This window comes from Dendropsophus ebraccatus, chromosome 3 (genome assembly GCF_027789765.1).
Source record: "Dendropsophus ebraccatus isolate aDenEbr1 chromosome 3, aDenEbr1.pat, whole genome shotgun sequence".
Taxonomy (NCBI): Eukaryota; Metazoa; Chordata; class Amphibia; order Anura; family Hylidae; genus Dendropsophus; species Dendropsophus ebraccatus.
In genome coordinates this window covers 117,388,928-117,415,828 of record NC_091456.1, presented here as the reverse complement: position 1 = coordinate 117,415,828, position 26,901 = coordinate 117,388,928, and the positions used below count along the sequence as shown (strand labels likewise).

The window sequence follows — 26,901 nt, the reverse complement described above, 5'->3', positions numbered from 1 at the left end:
TCTCCATCAGTGACTCTCCCAGTGTTAGGCTGGGTTCACACTACGTATATTTCAGTCAGTATTGTGGTCCTCATATTGCAACCAAAACCAGGAGTGGATTGAAAACACAGGCTCTGTTCATACAGTGTTTAAATTGAGTGGATGGCCGCCATATAACAGTAAATAACGGCCATTTTTTCAATACAACAGCCGTTGATTTAAAATACCAACAAATATTTGCCATTAAATGATGTCCATCCACTCAATTTCAACATTGTGTGAACAGAGCCTTTTTGTGTATTTACTCCACTCCTGGTTTTGGTTGCAATATGAGGACCACAATACTGACTGAAATATACGTAGTGTGAACCCAGCCTAATGGTGAGTTTACACAGGCAGATTTATCTGACAGATTTTGGAAGCCAAAGCCAGGGATGGATTGAAAAGAAGAGAAATCTCAGTCTTTACTTTATGACCCCTTCCATGTTTATGGTCTGTTTCTGGTTTTGGCTTAAAAAATCTGTCAGATAAATCTGCCTGTGTAAATGCACCATAACTCCCCCTAGGAAATATGATGCATGTGGTTTATTAGTACCCAGGTGCATAACTTACACTTTATCCACATTGAACCTTATTTGCCAAGTGGACGACCAAACAGTCAGTGTGTCTAATGGTGTGTTTACACAGACAGATTTATCTGACAGATTTTTAAAGCCAAATCCAGGAACAGACTATAAATAGGGAACAGGTCATAAAGGAAAGATTGAGATTTCTCCTCTTTTCAGATACATTTCTGGCTTTAGCTTAGAAATTCTGTCAGATAAATCTGTCTGTGTAAACGCACCATAAGGCTGGGTTCACACTACGTATATTTCAGTCAGTATTGTGGTCCTCATATTGCAACCAAAACCAGGAGTGGATTAAAAACACAGAAAGGCTCTGTGTGTGGGGGTGGCGATCGGAGCTGCGGCGATCATCCGCCCGACTATACCCCCCCCCCCCCCCGCGCGCGCGCCCCCGCCCCGACCCCCACCCCCACCCGCCGCCGCCGTCGCTCCGATCGCCCCCACCGCCGCGGCCAAGAGCATACGTTACCTGCTCCGCGTATCAGGTCTTCAAGATCCCCGGCTCCCCTCTTCAGCGCATTGATTGGCTGATGGGATGAGCCGGGAATTTCAAACGGCTCCTCTTCAGCGGCGGGGGGTGGCGATCGGAGCGGCGGCGGGGGGCGATCGGAGCGGCGGGGGTGGGGGCTGCGGGCAGGCCGGGCTGCAAAACGATCGCAAAACTATTTTTCCGTACGATATATCGTACCGTCTAAACGCTGATCGTTATAAAAAAAAAATCGGTACTTCGAAATCGTTAATCGTACGATCGGGCCAATAATCGCCTCGTGTAAACTTAGCATTAGGGTCCATTTACACAGAAAGATTATCTGACAGATTATCTGCTAAAGATTTTAAGCCAAAGCCTGGAATGGATTTGAAAAGAGAAGAAATCTTAGGCTTACATTTGCCTTACGCCAGTCCCTCGGCGTACATTACATGTGTTAGTAGCACTGGCCCCACCCACCCCGTTATACTGTATTGTTGCATTTACATAGACAGATTTATCTGTCAGATTTTTGAAGCCAAAACCAGGAGCAGACTATAAACAGAGAACAGGTCATAAAGGAAAGACTGAGCTTTGGCTTAAACAATCTGTCCGATAAATCTGCCTGTGTAAATGCTCCATTAGTTTGGTCTGTTAAGCTGAATGGGCACAACTCTAGTTTGTGGCAGTATAATTTGGCTTACTGTTTTGGTTAAGTTTGTTTACATTTTAATGGACTTACAACAAAACAAAGGTTTGTACCTTGTGTAATATTTTATAACAGTATTATATACTTATTTTTTGCTGTTCTAATTTACCAAATATTTTTTTAATCCTAGGGGGACTTTTCCTGCAGCTTTTCTTATGCGGCACAGGGAGGTACAAATGAGGTAAGCTGATAGAATAAATCTGCCTGTATTTACCTGGAAATTCTGAAATAGGTTTTAATAAATTTAGGCAAGCAGAGAAGGAATACAGTAAATTGACAGATGATTGCAAATGTTATCTGCCAATGTCACTGCTTTACTGTTGAGAAGACCTTTATTTGGTCAGCAGTGACAAAGTCTGTGAGTGTTGTGGGTCCTAATGAAATGTCGATTTAACATAAATTCAGTTCTTTAGATTCATTATGTAAAACTTAACTTAATAAAACTGCTTTGGCAAAACCTGCATAAAGGGTTCTTTTACACATGCCGATCATTTGAAAATTAGATCTCCTTGGATTGGCAATCAGGGGTGGATTAACTTTACCATGGGCCCCGGGCTGCTCACCAAGCTTGGGCCCCCCCCCCCCAACCCACTATAACTATGGCAGCACTAGCTTTAGTCCTTTTCCTCCATAATGCAGCCTGTAAAGGACCTGTGGTGACATCATTGTAACATGATAAGGTCCTTCAGTATGTTCTCTAATGTTAATGCATTGTCTCCTGGCTGCAGTTTTACCATGATTTGTGCAAAATTGCGGTAAAAAGCAGCAATTTTTATGCAAATCATGGCGTAACTGTAGCCTGGAGATAATATATGACAAAGTTTAACCCCTTAACGACCGCGGGCGTAAATTTACGCCCCCAAGCCTGAGCCTTAACGCAAACGAACGTACATTTACGCCTGCGTTTTCCCGGATTGCTGCGTGTACACACACAGCGATCGGGGAAGATGACCTGCTATAATGTATAGCAGGCCATCCCTGCTTGTCGGCACGGGGGACGATTAAACCCCCGCCCCCCCCCCCCCCCCCCCCCCCCCCCCCCCCCCGTGCTGACGATCAGCGCTATTGGCTAGGTAGCTGAGGTGTCCACAGCAGGTATTGACCCATACTCACCTGATCCAGCGTCCCGATCGCGTCTTCGGCGGCGTCTTCAGCTTTTTCCGGTGGTCCCCTTCGGCAATCATCGGCTTTTTCGGGAATTTGCATTCTACTGCCCCCTAGCGGCTGATAAGTGTATATAATACACATATCAGTAGCTATAGGGTTGAAGAAAGTTGTTGTTTTGTTTTTTTTTCCCAATTTTTTTTATACATTTATACTTAATGTTAAAAAAAAACATGTAAAAAAAAAACCATTACACTACACGGAATAAAGTTTAACACTACACCACTACACATTTACATACCCCATATATCAATCCCAATATAAAAATGGCCCCCAGGGTGTTTTCGGCGTCAGAGGCATACGTTATTATTGCCTCCGACACCGAAACAGCCAGTGAGGATGAATGGGGGGATCCTTTTTTCCTCCGTTCATCCTCCTCATCCAGCGTACGCTGCCCCCCAGACACGTCTTTTCCGCCAGTACCGTCCCAATAAGAGATCACGGTATGGCGTGAAATTCTACAAACTCTGTGAGAGTACCTCAGGGTACACTTACAGATTTAGGGTACGTGCACACTGCGGAATGGCGAAGGGTAACCCTTTGTGCATTCCGCAGCTGACACCCGCCTGCAGACTGATGCAGGCGCGTGTGTCCGCCCCTCTCAGACTCCATTCTATGCACGGGCGGATTCCATTGTCCATCCAAAGAATGAACAGTCCAAAGAATGGAGTCTATGACGTGTGCGGAGACGCGCGCCTGCATCAGTCCGCCGGCGGGTGCCAGCTGCGGAATGCACAAAGGGTTATCCTTCGCCATTCCACAGTGTGCACGTACCCTTAGAGTGCATGAAGGAAGGGACACCCGAATCATGCCCCCCCCCCCCCCCCATCCTCGGAGTTAGTGGGAAGATCGTTCGGGAACTGATCTTCCCACTGCTGGATAAAGGTTACCACCCGTATGGGGATAACTTTTATACCAGCACCCCCTCTTCCGGTCCCTCGCTGCCCTGTAGCTTGCGGCACGATCCGAACATATCAGAAGTAGTAATAGCGCCCTAATATTTAGCAGCCATGCAGCGGACCCAGTGCTTCTGGATATGAAGGACCCCGTATCGCACCAGGACAACATTTTCCAGGTGACGTCCCCCACACTGGAAAACAGGAGACCCCAGAAGAAGTGCAGAGTGTGGCGTAACAGGGGGATCAGGAAGGACGCCATTTTCCAGTGGGACACCTGTCCTGATCACCCCGGCCTCTGCATACTGGATCGCTTCAAGGCGTACCACACGTCATTGGAGTTCTACATTTTCTAAATTCTTCCCCTTATTCCTATTTCAGGGGTCACGTTGGTCCAGGGATTATTCTGATTGCCATTATGGAGTCAGGAAGGAATTTTTTCCCTGTGATGAAGCTATTGTCGTCTGCCTTACGAGGGTTTTTTGCCTTCCTCTGGATCAACACAGGTTGAATTTGATGGACACCTGTCATTTTCAACCTTATAAACTAATAATTGGCCTAATACCCCCAAATAAATTAGAATTGTCCCTTTTCCCCAGCTAAATAGGTATGGCTGCCATTCCCATTACAGACTTGCCATAATGCAATTACAAAGCTCCTGTGCAGCCAGGACAGTAGGAACCCCCCACATGTGACCCCATTCTGGAAACTACACCCCATAAGGAATCTAACAAGGGGGGCAGCCGGGATATGGGCCCCTTCTACATATGTGCCAGTCACCAGTGGGGTCCATATGCTGAATGCACCCCTTGTTATTTTCCTTATGGGGTGTAGTTTCCAGAATGGGGTCACTTGTGGGGGGTTTCTACTGTCCTGGCAGCAAAGGAGCTTTGTAATTGCAACATGGCCTCCATCCTCTATTCCAGCCTCTTAATGGCGCCCTGTCCCTTTGGTGGCTTGCCCTGTGCCCATATGGCACATTATGTCCACATGTAGGGTATTTTCGTACTCGGGGGAAATTACCCTACACATTTTGCGTTCATTTCCTTTTTTAATCCCTTGTGGAAATGGAAAAAATCAAGGCTAGACAAACATTTAGAGTAAAAAAAAATTAATTTTTATACTAAATCATTGATCTTGTTTTAATTCTTTCAATTTAATAAGGGGTTAAAAGATAGGGGAAATTGCTCTACACATTTTTTTTTTTTTTTTTTTTTTTTTTAATCTTTTAACCCCTTGTTAAAATGAGAGAATTAGGACAAGATCAATGATTTAGTATAAAAATTAATTTTTTTTTACTTTAAATGTTGGTGATTTTTTCCATTTTCGCAAGGGATTAAAAAAGGAAATGAAGGCAAAACGTGTAGGGTAGTTCCCCTGAGTACGAAAATAACCCACATGTGGACTTAAGGCGACATGCGGGTGCAGGGTAAGCCTCCAAAGGGAAGGAGCGCCATTTGGCTTTTGGAGGTTGGATTTGGCTGGAATGGATTTCAAGGGCCATGTTGCATTTAAAAGGCCCCGGTGTTGCCAAGACAGTTGAAACCCCCCACAAGTGACCCCATTATGGAAACTACACCCCTCAAAGAATGTAACAAGGGGTGTAGTGAGCATATGGACCCCACTGGTTGACGGGCACAAATGTGGAACAATGTGGTGTGAAAATGTAATATTACATTTTTTACACTATAATGTTAGTCTAGCCTTGATTTTTTTTTCTTTTTCACAAGGAGTTTTAAAGATAAACACACAATGTGTAGAGCAATTTCCCCTGAGTCTGTAAATACCCCACATGTGGACATAAAGCGCCATGTGGGCGCAGGGCAAGCCTCCGAAGGGAAGGAGCGCCATTTGGATTTTAGAGGCTGGATTTGGCTAGAATGGATGATGAACGCCATGTCGCATTTACAGAGTCCTCGTGCTGCCAAAACACTGGAAACCCCCACAAGTGACCCCATTCTGGAAACTACACCCCTCAAGGAATCTAACAAGGGATGCAATGAGGATATGGACCCCTTGATAACGGGCACATTTGTGCCGTGAAAGTGAAAAAATGAAAATTTTCCCTTTCACGTCACATTGTTCCACATTTGTGCCCGTCATCAGTGAGGTCCATATGCTCACTGCACCCCTTGTTAGATTCCTTGAGGGGTGTAGTTTCCAGAATGGGGTCATTTTTGGGGGGTTTCCAGTGTTTTGGCAGCAAGATCGCTTTGTAAATGCGACATGACCCTTGAAATCCATTCCAGTAAAATCCAGCTTGCAAAGGCCAATTGGCGCTCCTTCCCTTTGGAGGCTCGTCCTGCGCCCATTTGGCAATTTATGTTCACATGTGGGGTATTTCCGTACTCGGGAGAAACCGCTCTACACGGTTTTTGGGTTTTTATTCCTTTTATCCCTTTGTGAAAATTAAAAATTGAAGGCTAGAACAACGTTTTAGTGTAAAAAATACATTTTTCTTTTTTCACGCCACATTGTTCTGAAAATCTGTGAAGCACCTGTGGGGTCCAAATGCTCACCGCACCCCTTGTTACATTCCTCGAGGGGTGTAGTTTTCTAAATGGTGTCCCTTTAGGGGTATTTTTTATGTTTTGGCACCCCAGAGCCTCTGCCAACCTGAAGTGGTACAGTCAAAAATGACCAAATATAACGGAGGCATTGAAATTCACTAGGCGCTCCTTTGTATCTGAGGCTTGTGGTTGCGTCAAATAGCGCAATAGGGCCACATATAGGGTATTTCTATAAACTGCAGAAACGGGGCAATCAATATTGGGGTGCATTTCTCTGGTAATAGGTTTATCATTATGAAAGATATTGGATTACATTAAAATCTCTGCACAGAAAATTAAAATTTTCAAATTTCTTACACACATAGCTTTTATTTCTGTGACTCTCCTAAAGGGTTAAAAAACTTTCTGGATGGGGTTTTGCAGAGTTTAGGGGGTGCAGTTTATTAAATGGGGTGCTTTGTGGGGCTTTCTAACATACAGTCCCCTCAAATACACTTTAAGGCTGGGTTCACACTACGTATATTTGAGGCTGTATGTTTGAGGCTGTATAGCAACCAAAACCAGGAGTGGATTAAAAACACAGAAAGGCTATGTTCACATAATGTTGTAATTGAGTGGATGGCCGTCATTTAATGGCAAATTTTTGCTGTTATTTTAAAACAACGGCTGTTATATTGAAATAATGGCAGTTATTTACCGTTATATGACGGCCATCCACTCAATTTCAACATTGTGTGAACAGATCCTTTCTGTGTTTTCAATCCACTCCTGGTTTTGGTTGCTATGAGGACCTGACTTGAGGACCAAATACTGCCTGAAATATACGTAGTGTGAACCCAGCCTTAACCTGAACAGGTCCCTAAAAATATCTGATTTTGAAATTTTACAGAAAATTTGGAAATTTGCTGCTAATCTTTTAAGCTTTCTATTGTCTAAAAAAAAGTGAAAGATAGCTTAATCAATGCCTATATCATAAAGTAGACATGTTGCTAATGCTATTTAACCCCTTCAAGACCAAGCCAATTTGCACCTAAAAGACCAGGCTCATTTTTCAAAATCTGACCTGTCTCACTTTATGCGCTTATAGCTCAGTGATGCTTTAACGTATGCTAGCGATTCTGAGATTGTTTTTTTGTCACATATGGCACTTTGTATTAGTGGCAAAATTTGGTCACTACTTTGTGTGTTTTTTGTGAAAAACATCAAAATATCATGAAAAATTGAAACAATTAGCATTTTATGAACTTTGAAATTCTCTGCTTCTAAAAAAAGAAAGTCGTATCACATAAATTAGTTACTAAGTCACATTACCGATATGTCCTCTTTATTCTGGCTTTATTTCATAAACATATTTTACTTTTTTAGGGTGTTACGGGGCTTAGAAATTTATCAGCAAATTACCACATTTTCGTGAAAGTTTCCAAAACTGATTTTTTTTTAGGGACCAGTTCTTATTTTAAGTTGATTTAGGAGGTTTGTATACTGGAAACTTCCATAAGTGACCCCCATTTTGGAAACTAGACACCTTAAAGAATTAATCTAGGGGTATAATGAGCATTTTAACCCTACAGGGGCTGGAGGAAAGTATTCACCATTAGGCCGTAAAAAAATGAAAAATTTTAATTTTCCAATAATATATACGTTTAGATTAAAGTTTCTCATTTTCAAAAGGAACATGAGAGAAAAAAAGTACCCCAAAATTTGTAACGCAGGTTCTCTTGAGTACTACGGTACCCTATATGTGGGCGTAAACCACTGTATGGGCACACAGCGGGGCTCAGAAGGAAGGGAGCGCCAATTAGCTTTTCCATTGCAGATTTTGCTGAAGTTTCCGAGCGCCAGGTGCATTTGCAGAGCCCCTGTAGTGTCAGCGGAGAGAAACCCCCCAATAAGTCACCCCATTTTGGAAAGTACACCCCTCAAAGAATTCATCTTGGGGTAGGATGAGCATTTTGACCCCACAGGTGTTAGAGGAAAGTATTCAAAATTAGACAGTAAAAATGAAAAACTCAAATTTTTTCCAATAATATGTTCGTTTAGTTTGAACTTTCTCAATTTCACGAGGAACAAGAGAAAAAAAGTACCCCAAAATTTGTAACGCAGGTTCTCCTGAGTAAAAAGGTACCTCATATGTGGGCATAAACCACTGCATGAGCACACAGCAGGGCTCAGAAGGAAAGGAGCGCCAATTAGCTTTTTCAATGCAGATTTTGCTGAAGAAGTTTCTGAGCGCCAGGTGTGTTTGCAGAGCCCCTGTAGTGCCAGCGGAGTAAAATTTTGCCATAATTCACCCCATTTTGGAAAGTGTACCCCTCAAAGAATTTATCTTGGTGTGTGGTGAGCATTTTGACCCCACAGGTATTAGAGGAAAGTATTCAAAAGTAGACAGTAAAAATGAAAAACTCAAATTTTTCCAATGATATGTTCCTTTAGTTTGAAATATCTCAATTTCACGAGGAACAGGAGAGAAAATTCACCCCTAAATCTGTAACGCAGGTTCTCCTGAGTAGAACGGTACCCCATATGAGGGCATAAACCACTGTATGGGCACACAGCCGGGCTCAGAAGGGAAGGAGCGCCAATGAGCATTTTCTTTGCAGATTTTTCTGAAGAAGTTTCTGAGTGCCAGGTGCGTTTGCAGAGCCCCTGTAATGTCTACAGAATAGAACCCCCCCCCCCCCCCCAAAAGTAACCCCATTTCGGAAAGTACACCCCTCAAAGAAGTCATCTTGGGGTAGGATGAGCATTTTGGTCCCACAGGTATTAGAGGAAAGTATTCAAAATTGGCCAGTAAAAATGAAAAACTTGAATTTTTCCAATAATATGTTGGTTTAGTTTGAAATTTCTAAACTTCACAAGGAACAGGAGATAAAATGTACCCCAAAATCTGTAACGCAGGTTCTCCTGAGTACAACGGTACCCCATATGTGGGCATAAACCACTGTATGGGCACACAGCAGGGCTCAGAAGGGAAGGAGCGCCAATTTGCTGGAGCAAAACCGCAGCTAGTAATAGTTATTAGAATTGCGCAGTTACTAAAATAAAATAAAAAAATTAGATTACAGGTAATGTGGGGTGGTTACGGACAGTCTGGGGTGGTTACGGGTAATCTGGGGTGGATACGGTCAACATGGGGTGGTCACAGGCAACCTGCTGTGGTTACGGCAACCTGGGGTGATTATAGGCAACCTGGGGCGGTTAGCGGCAACCTGGGGTGGTTACTGGCAATGTGGGGTGGATACGGACAACCTGCTGTGGTTACGGACAACCCGGGGTGGTTATGGATAAACTGAAGTGCTAATAGGTAATCTGGGTGGGTACCTGTAATCTGGCATGGTTACGGGCAATCTGGAGGGGGTCACTGGCAATTTGGGGTGGTCATAGGCAATTTGGGGTGGTCATAGGCGACGTGCGGTGGTCATAGGCGACGTGCGGTGGTCGGGTGCAATCTGGGGGGTTACATGTAATCCGGCATGATTACGGGCAACCTGCGGTGGTTATGCCCAACCTGCGGTGGTTACAGGCAACCTGCTGTGGTTACGGATAAACTGAAGTGCTAATAGGTAATCTGAGGTGGGTACCTGTAATCTGGCAGGGTTACGGGCAATCTGGAGGTGGTCACTGGCAATTTGGGGTGGTGATAGGCGACGTGCGGTGGTGATAGGCGACGTGCGGTGGTTGGGTGCAATCTGGGGGGTTACATGTAATCTGGCATGATTACGGGCAACCTGGGGTGGTTATGCCCAACCTGCGCTGGTTACGGGCAACCTGGGGGGGTTACAGACAATCTAGAATTGTTACGGATAGACTGAAGTGCTTATAGGTAATCTACGGTCGGTACAGGTAATTTGGGGTGGTTACAGGCAATCTGGGGTGATTACGGACAACCTGGGGTGGTTATGGGCAACGTACGGTGGTTACGGGTAATCTGGGGGGGTTAGGGGTAATTTGAGAGTAAACTGCAATTATTAATATAATAAAAAGTGTGTTTTTTATTTTTTTTGTATGTTTGTCACTTTTTGTACTTTATACATTCATTTTCACTATATTACTATGATTACTGTGATATTTTCTATCACAGTAATCATAGTTCAGTGGCAGAGACCAAATTGGTCACTTAAAATTTTCAGAGCTGGCTGGTTGTGGAGCACATGCGCACTTCATAACCAGCCAGGACACCGAAGAGGAAAGAGCTCCAGGATCAGGTAATGTATAAGGGGTAGGGGGGGTGACTGGGGGATGGGGGTGACAGGGGGGGTGGGGGGCGACTTGGGGGGTGGGGGCACATCATTTTTATCCCCTGTCACCAATCATTCATGGTGACAGGGGATAAAAATTGCCTGGAGCACATGGCACAAGCGATCAGCGGTATATAGTTTTTTGATCACTGTAAACAGACATTAGTCTGTTCACAGTGATGGCGGCGGCCATCTTGGATCCGATGGCTGCCGAGGGAGGGGGGGTTAGTGACTGGGGCACTAGGGGGGCTGATCTGGGGGCTGATTTTACTTATTTCATCTCCCCCCACCGTGGATTCACGGTGGGGGGAGATGAAATACAGCGGCGGCACCGGCCCATTAGTGACCGCCGTTTCGGCGGTCACTAAGGGGTTAATGGGGGTCAGCTGCGGGATCGCAGCTGATCCTCATTATCTCCGGTGCTGTACTCAGATGAGAGCGGGATCGCTGTCCCTGCAGCGATCCCACTCTCATCACAAAGCCCCTGTCAGTCAGGAACGTATATGTACATTCCTACTGCACGGGGCATGTGCAATAGGAATGTATATATACAGATTGCTGACGTGAAGGGGTTAATATATAATTTATGTGGCATAACCATTTTCTGTATAACCAGAAAAGTTTCAAAGTTGGAAAAATGCTAATTATCACAATTTTTCATGTTGTTTTTTTTTTTTTTTTTATAAAGATTCGTTATAAGTATCGACTCCTCCAATTTACCAGAAATGTAATGTACAATATGTCACGACTCCAATTTACCAGAAATGCAATGTACAATATGTCTCGAGGAAACAATCTCAGAATCAGCCGGATAGGTAAAAGCATTCCCAAGTTATTAATGAATAAAGTGACACAGGTCATATTCATAAAATTTGCCTCGGTCCTTAAGGCCATTTTAGGCACGGTCCTTAAGGGGTTAACTAAGGGCCCCGGGCTACCGCCCAAAACGGACCTATGATAATCTGCTACTGACAGCAATCAGACAGTTTAAAACAACCAGCATTCTTTTTTTTTTTTTTTTTTTTGCAGCCCATTCAATGCATCGTTGTCAGCTGCACAACTCAGTGTAAATAAGTGATGTGCAGCCAACAGTGTCAATCAGATTTGCCTATGGCTGTATTCATGTTTTACAGGACTTCCTAGGGTGGCATCCAACACACAACAAAAACTTCCTACCAGGCCTGTGGAGTTGGAGCTTGTTTTGGCTGGAGTCAGAAAATAATGTACCGATTCCGACTCCAGCTATAAAAAAAAAAAAACTTTTTAAATTTTATAATTGAGTTTTCATATGGGTTTTATAAATGTTTCTCATTAATATATTTTATGTTCTATCAATCTAAGCCCTTTATAACAATCAGAAAAACCCTCTCACATACATTTAGTTTCCTTCATATATCAGTAATCTTGTCTTGGAATCGGAGCTGTGGTTTACAGACTTCACTCCTGCTTTTAACAGAGGTGGTTGGTAAATCTACAGTAGCTGAATTTAAAAATGCCTAGAATAAAAATATATCAATACTTGATTGTAGATGATAAGTAAATAACATAAGGGCAGCAGATAAACAGGTCTTTTTTGGCTGACACTTTTTAAATCTTTTTATGCATAATTTATCTTTATACAATGTTACTTTATTTAGCATGATTAGAAAAGTGGTTTGAATCCAATAATGTATCATATAGGGTTATGACATAATACAAAACTTTCTTATCACCTGTCCTAATCACCATATATTTGTCCCCTACAGAAATGGCATATTAGTATTGGAGTAGATGAGGAAAGCAGATATTTCTCTTGCTCAGTATGGCGGTAAAGTATCATAGCATTTACTTTTTATTTACTTCAGCTATTTTCTTATGCTATTAATACATAATGGTTCTGCTTTTTTTTTCCACATTAGGCCTCTGGGAACATCCTATTTGTTTTTCACAAAGTTCAAAGCTGAGATCTCTGGTGGGAAAATAGAATTTTGTGAGGCTTATGTAAGTGTAGAATTGTTTTTTTTTATAGTATGAATAAACTGCATGTTGTAAAAACATAAATTTTTTTTTGTATATGGAATTACATATTAAGGGTGCCTTCACACCTAGCGACTCACAGCGTAAATTACGCTGCGAGTCGGGTAGGTCCTTACAGATTGCTGCGTGTATGTAATTCTGCCGGCCCCTTAACCCCTTCAGCTGCCATCCGGCTCCTGCTCCGCTCCCACTTTGCATACATTACCTCTCCTCGCTGCACAGGTCCCGGCGTACTGCTCTCCCGCCCGGCCAATCAGTGTGTTGCCCAGCCGCAGCCACTGATTGGCTGGGCGTGAGAGCAGTACGCTGGGACCCGTGCAGCGAGGAGAGGTAATGTATATAGCTGAGTGGGGGGGGGGGAGCCGGGTGGGAGCTGAAGGGGTTAAGAGGCCGGCAGAATTACATACACGCAGCGGTCGTTCAGACCACTGCGTGTATGTAGTGAAAGTGATCTGCCAGGACCTACCCGACTCGCAGCGTAGTGCTAGGTGTGAAGCCACCCTAAAACTTTTTGAGGCTTCAGTGATATTTTCACTGTGCACCTCTAAAGAAGGCAATTCCATATACAGAGCAGTAGGCATTTATTGTTGTACCTAATTGCATAGAAAATCATGTCTGCAACTTTTTTTCTATAGAGTTAGTATACCTTTATATACCAGCCCAGACAGTATTTTGGCACCTGTAAGGACACATTTCTTTTATGAACTTTGAGTGTTTAATGACATGTAGACTTGCGGAGTGAACAAAACCTTGTACATGTTTGCTGCGTAAGATAAGGGCTTATTCCGATATATCTGGCCATCCAGCTCTGCTTTCCTTTTTTGCTGGAAAGGAACTTATGCCAGAATCAACCCCATTGTTGTCAGTAGTTCCTGGTATTCGGTGTAATATTTGAAATGTCTGACTGGTCCAGGAGCTCTATGCAATGCAAAATGCAACACTAGGGCAGTTGATAATCTTGAGAGCAGAATGCTGCTCTCTGAGCATGAATAGTGGGGTAGATATGGAGGGTGGATAAATGGATCAAGAGGATGTTAAAGGTAACAAAAAGGGTTCCACGAAAAGTACGGCCACTGCTGTTTCTTTGCTCCAAAACAAAATTGGTAACTTGGGTGATGATGTAAGGGACCTTAGTCTCAAAAAATGGCGACACTAGTGGATACTGGGCTGTCTAGCAGTTAGGAGAACTGGACATTCCAAAAGCATTTAACACTTTTCCTCATAGACGCCTAATAGACACATTAAAGTCTATAGTCCAAAGTATGTAAAATAGAAACTGGTTTGCTGGGAGTATGGAAAAAGGTTTCCTTTAGGCCACATATCACATATGGAAAAACAGCGGCTGTTCTGTGACTCGGCCGTGTTACAGAACGGCCGCTGTCTGTCATGTTCACCTGGCCAGGTGAACATCACTTTATCTAAATCAATTAGCCATAGCACACATTGTTAAGTTCGTCCGGGAGCCGTACTTTACATTGCGTGCACAGTCTATTTTGTGCGGCCGCTATTCACTGAATAACGGCCGCACACAATAGACATGTCAGTTTTCTGTGCGGCCGAAAGGAATCCCGGCCGTAGTGTATACAGTGTGTATACACTATGGCCGTGGTTCCATAGGCTGTAATGTAATCGTGCGCTGTCATTTGAAACTTGCAATTACGGCAGTTGTTTAAAAATAATGTGTGAACTTGGCTGTGAGTAGAGTTGAGCGAACTTTGAGCATATGCCTATGGCTGTATCCATACCTTCAGCAGTTCAGATGAACCTGAGCATGCTTAACCCCTAGACGACCCTGGACATACAGTTAAGTCATGGATGTCTGTCACCAGATGACCCTGGACATAACTGCACATCCGGGGTCTCTAAGGAGCTATGAAGAGCACTCGGAAGCGTGCTTCATAGCAGGTGGGGGCTGGCTGCAGTTAGCAGCTGGGCCCTCACCGGCGTTTTAAGTGTAAGTGACATGAGCAGCTCCTGTCATTTACCAATCAGGGCCCCTGCAGTGTGACTTTCACGGACCGCCGGAGCGGTCCGATTGGCGCTCTGCTGACTGAGCCTGTGGCAGACTCAATCAGCAGAGCGCCTATAACACTGATCATTGATATGCCTATGGCATAGCAATGATCAGTGAATGCAATCTCCCCTCAGGGGGACTTAAAATGTGTAAGGAAAAAAAAAAAAAGTTTTTACAAACACACCAAAGCCCCTCCCCCATTAAAGATTAAAATCACCCCCTATCCCATTATATAAATAAAACATATAAAAATAATTTAAGAAATAAACATATTATATACCGTAGCGTGTGTACTTGACCGATCTATTAAAATATAACAATCCTCATCGAGGACGGCGTAAATGAAGAGGGAGAAAAAGTGCTAGGATTGACTATTTTTTTGTTACATAATATATAAAAAAAAATTATAAAAAGGGATCAAAATGTCCGATCTACACAAATATGCTAATAATAAAAACTATAGATAATGGCACAAGAAATGACACCCCATACAGCCCTGTAGTCACAATAGGGCAGTATTAATAATAATTAATTGCAAAAATAAAAAGGATTTCATAAAAAAATATATTGCATTATAGTGCATTACGTACACACAGGAAGCCCCAAAAATTTACCATATTGCATTTTTTTTTTTTACAATTTATATTTTCATAAATAATATTTTTAGGGTTCCATCATACATGTTATGGTAGAATGAAATACGCCATTACAAAGTACATCTTTTCCTGAAAAAAAACCAAGGCCTTACATGGCCCTGTAGATAGAAAAATGAAAGTGCTAGAGCTCTTCGAAGGGGAGGAGGAAAAAATGAAAATTGGTGCGGTCCACTGGATCAAAAGGCCCTCAAAGGGTTAAAGTTACCTCAACTTGCTGTGAGATATAATGTTTGTTTGTACATGTTACCTTTTGTGTTTTTTCTAACTTAACTGTCTTATTTCTAAGTCTCAGGGAGACAAACCTTTGAAAAAGTCAGAATATGAAATAAAGGAAACAGTCGGTAAGTCAGATAAATGTATAAATCTAATATAAATAACATTATTTTTGCTTAAACTGTTTCTTTTTTAACCCCTAGCCGCACCATGCAGTTATAGTACGTCCTGGCAGGAGGTTAGTTTCCGCACCAGGACGTACTATAACTTCCCGGCTCCCGTTGCTCACTGTTTATGTAAACAGTGACCGGGAACCGAAACTAAACTGTCAGCTGATAGCTGACAGTTTAGTGAAGCCGTTCCTGTACCCCCAGCAGGGGTCCAGGAAAGGCAATCACCGGCATCAGGGGATCGGTAACGATCCACTGATGCTGGTGCACAGTCATCAGTAACCCCCGGGTCCCGGTCTCTGCTGTGGTCCAGGACCGGGGGAAGCTGGGGCAGAGATCCCTCCCTCTCCTCCTCCCCTGCCTCTGATAACCCCCCGCGATCGATGCCCCCCCCCCCCCCCCGCGCGATTCCCGCGGCCCCCCGTGATCGGCACCCCAGTCCACGGTAGCCACGCCCCCACCCGTGATAGCCACGCCCCCTGGTCCCGGGACTCACCCTGAGCTCAGGGATCCAGGGACGGCCTCCTCGTGGGAAGCATGTGACCAGCGTTTGTCCAATGACGCTGGTCACATTGCTTCTCTGTACTGTGATTGACAGCTCTGTGATCAGAGCTGTCAATCACAGTGTCTGACAGTGAGGACCACAGAGGCTGGATGCAGGGTCTGATCCCCCACTAGCTGAATGCTATGTGAGGAGATCAGAGCCTGCATCCACATAGTGTATACACAAAACACACACACATAATAAATACCCCCTCCCCTGTGATCTCCCAGTGATAAGGGAGATCTTAGTCTGCGTCAGTTAGAAAGCGCCAGTCAGTGTCCGTTAGTAATCGTTAGTCAGTGTCCGTTAGTAAGCGTCAGTCAGCATCCGTTAGTGTCAGTCAGTGTGCATTAGTAAGCGCCAGTCAGTGTCTGTTAGTAAGCGTCAGCCAGCGTCCATTAGTAATCGTTAGTCAGTGTCCGTTAGTAAGCGTCAGTCAGTGTCCTTTAGTAAGCGTCAGTCAGTGTCCTTTAGTAAGCATCAGTCAGCGTGCATTAGTAAGCGTCAGTCAGTGTCCGTTAGTAAGCGTCAGTCAGTGTCCGTTAGTAATCGTTAGTCAGTGTCCGTTAGTAATCGTTAGTCAGTGTCCGTTAGTAATCGTTAGTCAGTGTCCCTTAGTAATCGTTAGTCAGTGTCCGTTAGTAATCGTTAGTCAGTGTCCGTTAGTAATCGTTAGTCAGTGTCCGTTAGTAATCGTTAGTCAGTGTCCGTTAGTAAGCGTCAGTGTCCGTTAGTAAGCGTCAGTCAGCGTCCATTAGTAAGTGTCAGTCAGCGTGCATTAGTAAGCGCCAGTCAGTGTCTGTTAGTAAGCGCCAGTCAGTGTCTGTTAGTAAGCGTCAGCCAGCGTCCGTTAGTAAGCGTCAGTCAGTGTCCGTTAGTAAGCGTCAGTCAGTGTCCGTTAGTAATCGCTAGTCAGTGTCCGTTAGTAAGTGTCAGTCAGTGTCCGTTAGTAATCATTAGTCAGTGTCCGTTAGTAAGCGTCAGTCAGTGTCCGTTAGTAATCGCTAGTCAGTGTCCGTTAGTAAGTGTCAGTCAGCGTGCATTAGTAAGCGCCAGTCAGTGTCTGTTAGTAAGCATCAGTCAGCGTCCGTTAGTAACCGCCAGTGTCTGTTAGTAAGCATCAACGTCCGTTAGTGTCAGTGTCTGTAAGTGTAATTCAGCGTCCGTTAATAAACATCAGCCTCCGTTAGTGTCAGGTCAGTAAACGTCGTTGCATTTACTGCTACAGTAGGAGTGCACACACAGACAGAGGTGCTCCTTCTCTTCTGAGCCGTGTTGTGCGCCCGTACAATTTTTTACGTTCATAAATTGGGTATTTTCTTACTCAGGAGAAATTGCTTTACAAATTTTGGGGGGCTTTTGCTTCTCCAAGCTTTTTGGAATTTGGAAAATTTGGGGTTTCACTAACGTTAAGTGTGAAAAATGTGATTTTTAATGTTCATAGGCCCCTTTTGCAAAAAACTGTGAAAAACTTGTGGGGTCAAAATGCCCACTGTACCCCTTGTTACGTTCCTGAAGGGGTGTAGTTTTCAAAATGGGGTCACTTGTGGGGGGTTCTTACTGTCTCAGCACTAGGGGGGCTCTGTAACTGTAACATGGTCGCCTACATTTATTTCAGCCAAATCCATGCTCCAAAATCCAAAGGGTGCTCCCTCTCTTCTGAGCCGTGTTGTGCGCTTGTGCAACACTTTATGTCCACAAATGGGGTATTAATCAAAACTGCAGATTCAGAGGAATAAATGTTTTATTACATTTTACTTTTTATAGCTGGTTTGGTATGAAAAAAATAGGATTGAATTGGGATCTCTGCAAAGAAAGTGGAAATTTGTACTTTTCACACTTTCCTTCAAGTTATTCCTGTGAAATGCGTAAAGGGTTAAAAAACTGTATAAATGTCAATTTGAATACTTGAAAGGGTGAAGATTTCAAAATGGGGTGAATTATGGGCGTTTTCTAGTATACAGGCCTCTATAATATGCTTCAAAACTGATCTGGTCCCTAAAAAAATCAGAGTTTAAATCTTCACAAAAATTTTGAAAGTTGCTACTAAACAATTACGGTCTCTAAAATCCAAAAACAAAGTTAAAGCATGTTCACCAAATGCTGCCAATATAAAGTAGACATGTTATAGATATGAATTAATCAATAATTTATGTGGTATAACTATCTTCCTTATTGGCAGAAACTTTCAAATTTAGAGAAATGCAATAATTTTTACATTTTTCACAACATTTTGGAGTTTTTGACAAAAAAATGCTAAAGGTATCCATCCAAATTTACCACTAACATAAAGTAGAATAAGTCACGAAAAAACAATCTTGGAATCACAAGGATTGATAAAAGCATTCCAAAGTTACAGAGGCATAAAGTGACACATGTCATATTTGAAAAATTTGGCTGTGTCATAAATGCCAAAACTGGCTGTGTCCCCTAGGGTTAAAAGCATAGTGACGTGTATACAATATATAAAACTATACTAGGTAGTGGTAAACATTAATAAAATAAGCAAACTAAATAATGTGGATAAAAAGCTAACTGAATACTCACAGAAATATGCCCTCAACCACAAGGAATGCCTCAGTATATAGAGAAATAATTATAATAGTAACAGAAATTCAGAGAACATATTATTAACCCCTTCCTCGTCACACATTCTGGCCTTAAAGGGATACTCCAGACGGGAGCCCCCTTTTTTTTTTTTTAGTATTGCCAGGTTGGGTCCCAACTCCAGCAGTGGGGCCCCCATCACACCACTTACATCTCAGACTGGACTTGAGACATGACGTCTCAGGCCCGCTCAGCTATTCAGCAGCAGAGGTGGGATACTGCTACAGCTGCTGAATGTCTGTGCAGGCTTGCCAACATCACATCTGAAGTCCCGTCTGAGGCATAAGCGTCCGGAGACTGGGGGACCAGAGCAGCCTAATGTGGGACCCAGCGGTGGAGTCACAGTGGTGAGCTAAGGAGAAAGAATAACAAACAGACATGCTCACCTGGCTGCTGGGCAGTCATTTTGTGTCTTTTTTTTCCTCAATGTCCTGCAAGCTAAGGAGAGGCGGTCGTTACAGTAGAAGGAACGCCAGGGGGCTCGCTACTATATCTTTTAGGCGACACTGGGAACTTAGGAGGAGATTTATTAAAGGGTGTAAAATATACACTGGTGTAGACTGGGCAAAGCAACCAATCACAGCTCGACTTTCAGCTCTGGTAAAATAAAAGAGGAGCGGAGATTGGTTGCTGTGGGTAGTTTACACCAGTCTATATTTTACACCCTTTAATAAATCTGGGCCTTAATTCGCACAATGGTGCTGATTGGTTCCTTTAAAGTAGTCTCTTTCTCTCCCTGTTCTTGAGGAGGTACAAATTCAACAATAGGAAACTTAGGTAGTTTTTGTTTTGTTTTACAAAAAAATAGTCGTTGTTCAATACTGCCATGGAAATAATTGACCTGTCAAGTATTTCCGGCTGTTGTTAACAAACAGTGGCGGGAAATAATTGACAGTTCACACAGGGTGTGGCCGTAGTGTGACTGAGAATCAATGCTTAAAGGGGTTGGCCACTTTTTAGTAAAATTGTACAGTGTACAGTATTAGTAAGTGTACTCACTGTATATACTGACAGCAGCTCCCTGTGTACCTCATAGAGCTAAAATCAGACTCCCCTCCTCCAGGCTGTGCTGCCCTGCTCTGTGGTGTTTCTGTACATGAGATGGCTGACATGGAGGAGCATGTGACCATGCCCCGCCCCCCAGTGTCCACCATAGGCATATACAGACTCCGTGTTGGACACTGGGGAACGGGGCATGGTCACATGCTACTCCATGTCAGCCATTTCATGGACAGAAACACCACAAGGCAGTGCAGCCTGGAGGAGGGGAGTCTGATATTAGCACTATGAGGTACCCAGGAAGCTGCTGTCAGTATATACAGTGAGTACACTTACTAATACTGTACACTGAGCAATTTACTATATAGTGGCCAACCCTTTAACTGATTCTCTGTTACACCCATACAGCAGCCGGATTGTAATTATTTTAAAATGTTCATCCAGCCGATTTTTAGCAATATCGGCCGGATGAACATGTAAAACAACGGCTGTTATTTATACCATGTGTGAACATAGCCTTAAGCTGCGCTAGAGGCAGAGGTAGTGTAACATTGACAGGCAATAATAATACATTGATATAATATACATTAAGCTTTTTTTCATCAACATTTTTTAACCCCTCTTCTCCAAGTCTCCAAACCCCCCCCCCCCCCAAAGCCCCAATAAAAACTATAGCTCATCCTGCAAAAAAGAAGGCATCATGAAAGTACGTTAATTGAAAATTATTATTTTCATAATAAAAACTATACGTTTTTGGTATCCGAGCAAATAATAGTGTTATTGTTGAGACTTTGGTGCTTTTTCCCCCAGAAAAAAATAAATTGATACAATCTATGTACCCAAATATGGTTGCTATAAAAACTCAACTTGTCCCACAAAATACAAGGCCTCTTACAGCCACACATAAGAAAAAGTGAAAATCTTATGACTGATAGAACTAATTTTAGTTTTGAAAATGTTATCACTAAGGGGTTAAAAATAGAAATAACGCATGGGAGTTAGGCGCCTACAAGGTTTTCTTAAGACATACATTTAAAATATACAGTATAAGTGACAATTTTGGGAGGATTTTTCCAGTACTAGGCTATGTTCTTACAACATACTAAAGATCCCAGAGAACGGCTGTTGTTGTTAATGGGGTATTCTATCCAAAAGCTATATTAAAAGGGTAGTGCAGCGCTAAACAATTATTCACTAAATAACGCACATTACAAAGTTATACAACTTTGTAATGTATGTTATGTTAGTGAATGGTCTCCTTCCCCGTGTTCCCCCCCACCCACGGTAGACCCATAAGTGTAGTGCTCTATACTCACCTGATTCGTGTCCACCCCCGTCCTCCATCTTGTGACAATGATGTCATCTTCAGGAGGCCGGTCAAACCGCTCCGACCGTCCCTCGTGCCGCCCCCCACTCTGTGGCATAATCAGCTGCTCAGCCGCGATTGGCTGAGCACAGTTATGCTAAGCCAATCGCGCCGCAGAGGGGGGGCCGTCACGATGCATTGCCCCACAAAAGTTTTACAAAGGGTCAATAAACACTAATCACGGTTTTTGTGCCTATTGTGCTTTTTTCCTGCACTTACTGCCACAGAAAGTCTTGTAGTCCTTGCTAAAACTAGGTTGTCATGTCACACTGCCTATGTGAGCGCTATTTTGGGGCTTTGACGTTTCCTGTGAAATGTTATCTTCGTTGGGCTGGGCCTAAACCTGGGGGCATGTAAGCTGCTCCGCTCCCATTCTGCAGCCAGAGTTTTTAGAGCACTTCCGGGCAGAGTTGTAGAGCCTGGGAGCGCCCACCCAGCAGTCGTTGCGGTGTGCGGGGCTGGCGGTGCAGGACGAAGCTCCCTTCTCCATCCTGTACCAGTGCAGTTATTCACACCAGAGATCCTGGTTACGTGTCCTCTGCTCTGCTCACACCGGAGATCTGTCATCATGTGTGCAGCACCGCACACACAATAGCTCGCATTTCCGTAAATTACAGCGTGGGGGACAAGAGGGAGAGCACCGGGATGATGTGACATGTAAAATAAGTTTCATCCCCGTGACTCTTCTTCCTTCCCTCCCTCTGCTCACGCTGGAGATGTTATCCTGTGTGCAGCCACTGCTGGTAGAAGAGGATTCGGCTCCTGCTGATTTGGCTGTCCTAACAGTGTTGGCCTTGGTAACCTTCATACTGGTAGCCATGTAGCTGGCACTCCATGTCTGTGCCATGAGAGCCTGTGATTGATAGGTGGAGGCCTCCGAGCACATGGAGAAGAGCCTGGCTGTTTGTGGTGTCTCTCACCGCCGCCTCAGGGGAGAGACAGCATGGGCAGCACAGTGATTTGTGTGTCCTCACTCCCCGGACACCAGTCCGTGGAGTGGTGGACCTGCCAGATCCGTACCAGGTTGACCACTAGTGAAAGTTATGCAAGCTGGAGAGTCACAGCTTGCAGAACTACAAGCTGTGGCTCTCAGGTTTGCATAACAGCAACTACCATCATATGCTGATTATGAGGCATTATGATGGTGGTAGTATTAGTATTTTTTTTTAGTATTCCACAACTAGGGAGGCAGGGAAGTAAGAATAGATAGGGATAGTGGGTGGGACTGAAGTGGGAGGGAGACTGCAATGAGGCATGCTGGAAGTTGTAGGCCCTGACATGTATTCAAATAGGAAGTACAAGCAGGAAGATTTCAGCTTGTGGCAGGCACTGACCGCAACCAGAGTGGGCATAAAATAGACAAGATATGCTGATTCCATAATTTGTGAGTAGTTTTTATTTTTTAGGAGGGGTTGATGGAACGGGCGGAAATAATGATCATGAGAATTATTTCTGGCCGTCATTTAACAACAACAGCTGTTCTTTGCTATCTTTAGTATGTTGTGGGAACATAGCCTTAAAGGGGTTATCCAGCGCTACAAAAACATGGCCACTTTTCCCCCTACTGTTGTCTCCAGTTCAGGTGTGGTTTGCAATTAAGCTCCATTTACTTCAATGGAATTGAGTTTCAAAACCCCACCCAATCTGGAGACAAGAGAGGGGGGAAAAGTGGCAACGTTTTTGTAGCGCTGGATAACCCCTTAAGGGTGCCTTCACACCTACTTGATCCACAGCGGATCTCACTTCTGCGGATTCGAAGCGAGAACCACTGCGGATCCGATATCAATTCACCCCTATGATAGCACATATTCGCAGCGGAATTGACATCCCGCTGTGAATATGTGCTTTAACTCCCTGGTGCCCACAGCCCCGCCGTCGCATCCCCGGCGGCGACACATTCCCCCCATCAGCCCACCCCCAGCCCGCGGCGCGGCTGCAGTGAGGCTTCCGGCTCCGGTCCCGCTCAGCTGATGGCCGGGATGGGGGGGATGCGACGGCGGGGCTGCGGGCACCAGGGAGTTAAAGCACATATTCACAGCGGGATGTCAATATGTGCTATCATAGGGGTGAATTGATACCAAATCCGCAGCGGTTCTCGCTTCGAATCCGCAGAAGTGAGATCCGCTGTGGATCCGGTAGGTGTGAAGGCACCCTTAATGTGACTGTTATGAAGTCAAAAGTCTGGCCAGCTCTGCATGCAGTAATGCATTAAAATTTTTTCTATTTTACGCAGTGGGACCTCAGGCTTTTGTCACAAGTGTCTGTCACCCTGGCTCGGGAACGTGTGTATGTGTGTGTCCCTTTAAATAAATGCCTGTATTTAGTCTCGCTGTGTTGCTATTTAAAATGACTTTCAACAGTCATATATCAGAAGGGAAACAGATTGCTGAACTCAGGGAGACCAGCCAAACGACAACACTGCCGGCTGCTAGTGAAAGCGCTCAATGCTGGAAGTCCTAGGTGCATTGCCCCCTGGGAAACATGAATATGCAAAAGGGGAGCCCGTGGAGCCTCATTGAAGAGTCTCAAAACACAGGACTAGCCAGATATTCCTCCGTGAAGGACCCAGCCAAGGGGCAGCTCCTGTTAGGAAACTACCAAAACCACCATATTAAGTGGCCCTATAAGTCAATGTAATGACAAGGGATAATCCAAGGCTAGGTAACCATCCACATACAGCTGTTTCGGGGTGTTGCCCCTCATCAGTGTGGAGCAGGATTCTGGCTCTACTAGGCATTGCTCCCACCTAGCCAGAATCCTGCTCCACACTGATGAGGGGCAACACCCCAAAACAGCTGTATGTGGATGGTTACCTAGCCTTGGTTTAACCCTTGTCATTACATTGACTTAGGAAACCACCAAAACCACCATATTAAGTGGCCCTATAAGTCAATGTAATGACAAGGGTTAAACCAAGGCTAGGTAACCATCCACATGCAGCTGTTTCGGGGTGTTGCCCCTCATCAGTGTGGAGCAGGATTCTGGCTAGGTGGGAGCAATGCCTAGTAGAGCCAGAATCCTGCTCCACACTGATGAGGGGCAACACCCCGAAACAGCTGTATGTGGATGGTTACCTAGCCTTGGTTTATCCCTTGTCATTACATTGACTTATAGGGCCACTTAATATGGTGGTTTTGGTGGTTTCCTAACAGGAACTGCCCCTTGGCTGGGTCCTTCACGGAGGGATATCTGGCTAGTCCTGTGTTTTGAGACTCTTCAATGAGGCTCCACGGGCTCCTCTTTTGCATATATCAGAAGGGTAATTCTTATCGCGTTATCAAGTCCACACAAAGCAGTCATTACCCTGAAGTGATGTGGTAGAAAATCATGGTGACAGGATCCTTTTTTGTTTTAAACGATTAGAACTGCTGTTAACCTTCAGAACTACAAACATTAACACAATGCTTACTGCTTGCTCTTTGCCCTTCCAGCCGCTATATGTTAGCTTGCCTTCACACTTTCAAACACTTGCCATCAGGGCCTTATTTGCCATGAAACCAGATGCAGATTGCAGATCTTCTATATACCATTGGTTCCAATGACCTTCAAATGACGGCTTGACACAGATGTGGAATGCAAGGCAGTCAGGAATAGAAATGCAGTAATTATTTAGTAACTGTATAAATGTTATATAGAAGTATATAGTACACTTTGCTGGTATTGTTATGTGATGCAGATTTTCTGCATGCAAACCTTCCTTATTATTTTCAGTGGGGGCTGTGGATGCCATTTCAGTTTTTGCCTCAAGCCTGCTTGCCATAATGCATCACTGTAAATTGTAAAAGGACTAATAGCTAATTGTGGGCATCCTTTTTTTTTTTTTTCTTTTTCAGTGTCTGATGTTCCTGGTTCCTTCTCCTCATCTCTGTCAAAGCTCACTATCATGGCTAAGTCAACTCATGCAGAACTATAATGCAGTTAGAAGAATTTTGGAAACATTTATTGCTAATATATAGTGAAAATAAGTTGTTTACATAAGCAATATGTGTATATAAAAACAATGTTTCTGATAGATATATCTAATGGTATAAAGAAAACTTGCCTCAAAATGAAACAGTCATGAAAATAAGTGATATTTTTCATGTGCTTTTTTAATGTTTACTACATTCTTCTGCTTTCCATGTTCAGTTCGTGTTATGGCACAGGTGTCAAATTGCAGCCCCTCAGCTTATGTAAAACTACTGTTCCCACCATGCCTTGACAGTTAAAGCTTTGGCAGGCACCCAGCATCCTCACTGATCAGCTGTTCGGCTCTTGTGCTACACAATTAATAGACTGGATAGCTTATCAGCCAGTTTTTCCTTTAGGTTACAAACCCACTTGGCGGGTCTGCAGCGAGTCTCCATGCTGCGTTTTTGCAGCGAGACTCGCTGCAGATCCCGGCCCTATGCTTTTAATGGCAGACAAACACGCAGCAGGGATGTACATCCCTGCTGCGAGTTTGTCTGCAGCCCACCCCATTAACCCCCCGGCCGCCGGAGCTGATACTTCACCTGATCCCCGCTCCGGCGGTTCCCGATGTCTTCAGCAACCCGGAGCGGGGACCAGGTGAAGTATATGCTCCAGCCAGCCGCCAGCAGCCCCGGCCGCCCGATCGCCCCCCCGCACCCCCGGCCGCCCGATCGCCCCCAGCCCCGGCCGCCCGATCGCCCCCAGCCCCGGCCGCCCGATCGCCCCCAGCTCCGGCCGCCCGATCGCCCCCCCGCTGCCCCGATCGCCCGCAGCCCCGGCCACCCCCACGCAGCCCCGGTCGCCCGATCGCAGGCCCGGCCGCCCCCCCCCCCCCGCAGCCCCGGCCGCCCGATGGGCCCCCCGCAGCCCGGGCCGCCCGATCGCCCCCCTCGCAGCACCTGGCCGGCTGGCTGGAGCATATACTTCACCTGGTCCCCGCTCCGGCTTGCTGAAGACATCGGGAACCGCCGGAGCCGGGATCAGGTGAAGTATCAGCTCCGGCGGCCGGGGGGTTAATGGGGTGGGCTGCAGACAAATTTGCAGCAGGGATGTACATCCCTGCTGCGTGTTTGTCTGCCATTAAAAGCATAGGGCCGGGATCTGCAGCGAGTCTCGCTGCAAAAACGCAGCATGGAGACTCGCTGCAGACCCGCCAAGTGTATGTGAAAACCCCTTAAGGGTACAAACCCAACATTTTGAGGCAGTTTTTTATTACAATTTTTTTTTAAAACAAAAGCTGGAAATGGATCCAGCAAGAGGTAGTATAAGAACTTTTTTCATTAGCAGATGTATAGAAATCACACATTGCGTATCTATACAAGATATGAGAACTATATCAAAACACTCTCTCCCAGCCAGCTCACATATTGCGTTGCACTGATGTCAAGAATGCTGAAACCGCTGTCCACAGCTATTGGAAGAGACTCCAATTTTGCTCAAAATTCCTAATCTGGTTTCAAAGCATTTTAACAGGCCACACGTTGAAGCTACGTCTAACAGGGAGCACTAAAAGGCAAACTTCTTTTCTACTACCATACTTTTTTTTTTTTTAACCTGGGAGCAGTGCATGGCCAATAAAACACCATGGGGGAGATTTATCAAAGGGTGTAAAATTTTGGCAAAATGGCCACAGCAACCAATCACAGCTCTGCTTCCAGCTCTGGTAAAAGGAAAGAGGAGCTGTGATTGGTTGCTGTGGCCAGTTTGCACCAGTCTAAATTTTACACCCTTTGATAAATCTCCCCCCATATGTCAGCTTGTTGGCCTGCTTATGGGG

At 44.6% G+C, this 26,901-nt stretch overlaps 1 protein-coding gene across 1 annotated transcript in view; it reads left to right on the top strand.

The window, feature by feature from the left end:
- MYDGF (myeloid derived growth factor) overlaps positions 1 to 25,242 on the top strand; it is a 49,674-nt gene extending 24,432 nt beyond the window's left edge. Inside the window, exons 2-6 of the mRNA XM_069962568.1 lie at positions 1,911 to 1,961; positions 12,334 to 12,395; positions 12,487 to 12,568; positions 15,561 to 15,615; positions 25,007 to 25,242. Of these exons, the coding sequence (XP_069818669.1) occupies positions 1,911 to 1,961; positions 12,334 to 12,395; positions 12,487 to 12,568; positions 15,561 to 15,615; positions 25,007 to 25,086 (330 nt within the window). The 3' untranslated portion in view covers positions 25,087 to 25,242. The remainder of the gene's footprint in view (positions 1 to 1,910; positions 1,962 to 12,333; positions 12,396 to 12,486; positions 12,569 to 15,560; positions 15,616 to 25,006) is intronic.
- The last annotated feature ends 1,659 nt before the right edge of the window (positions 25,243 to 26,901 follow it).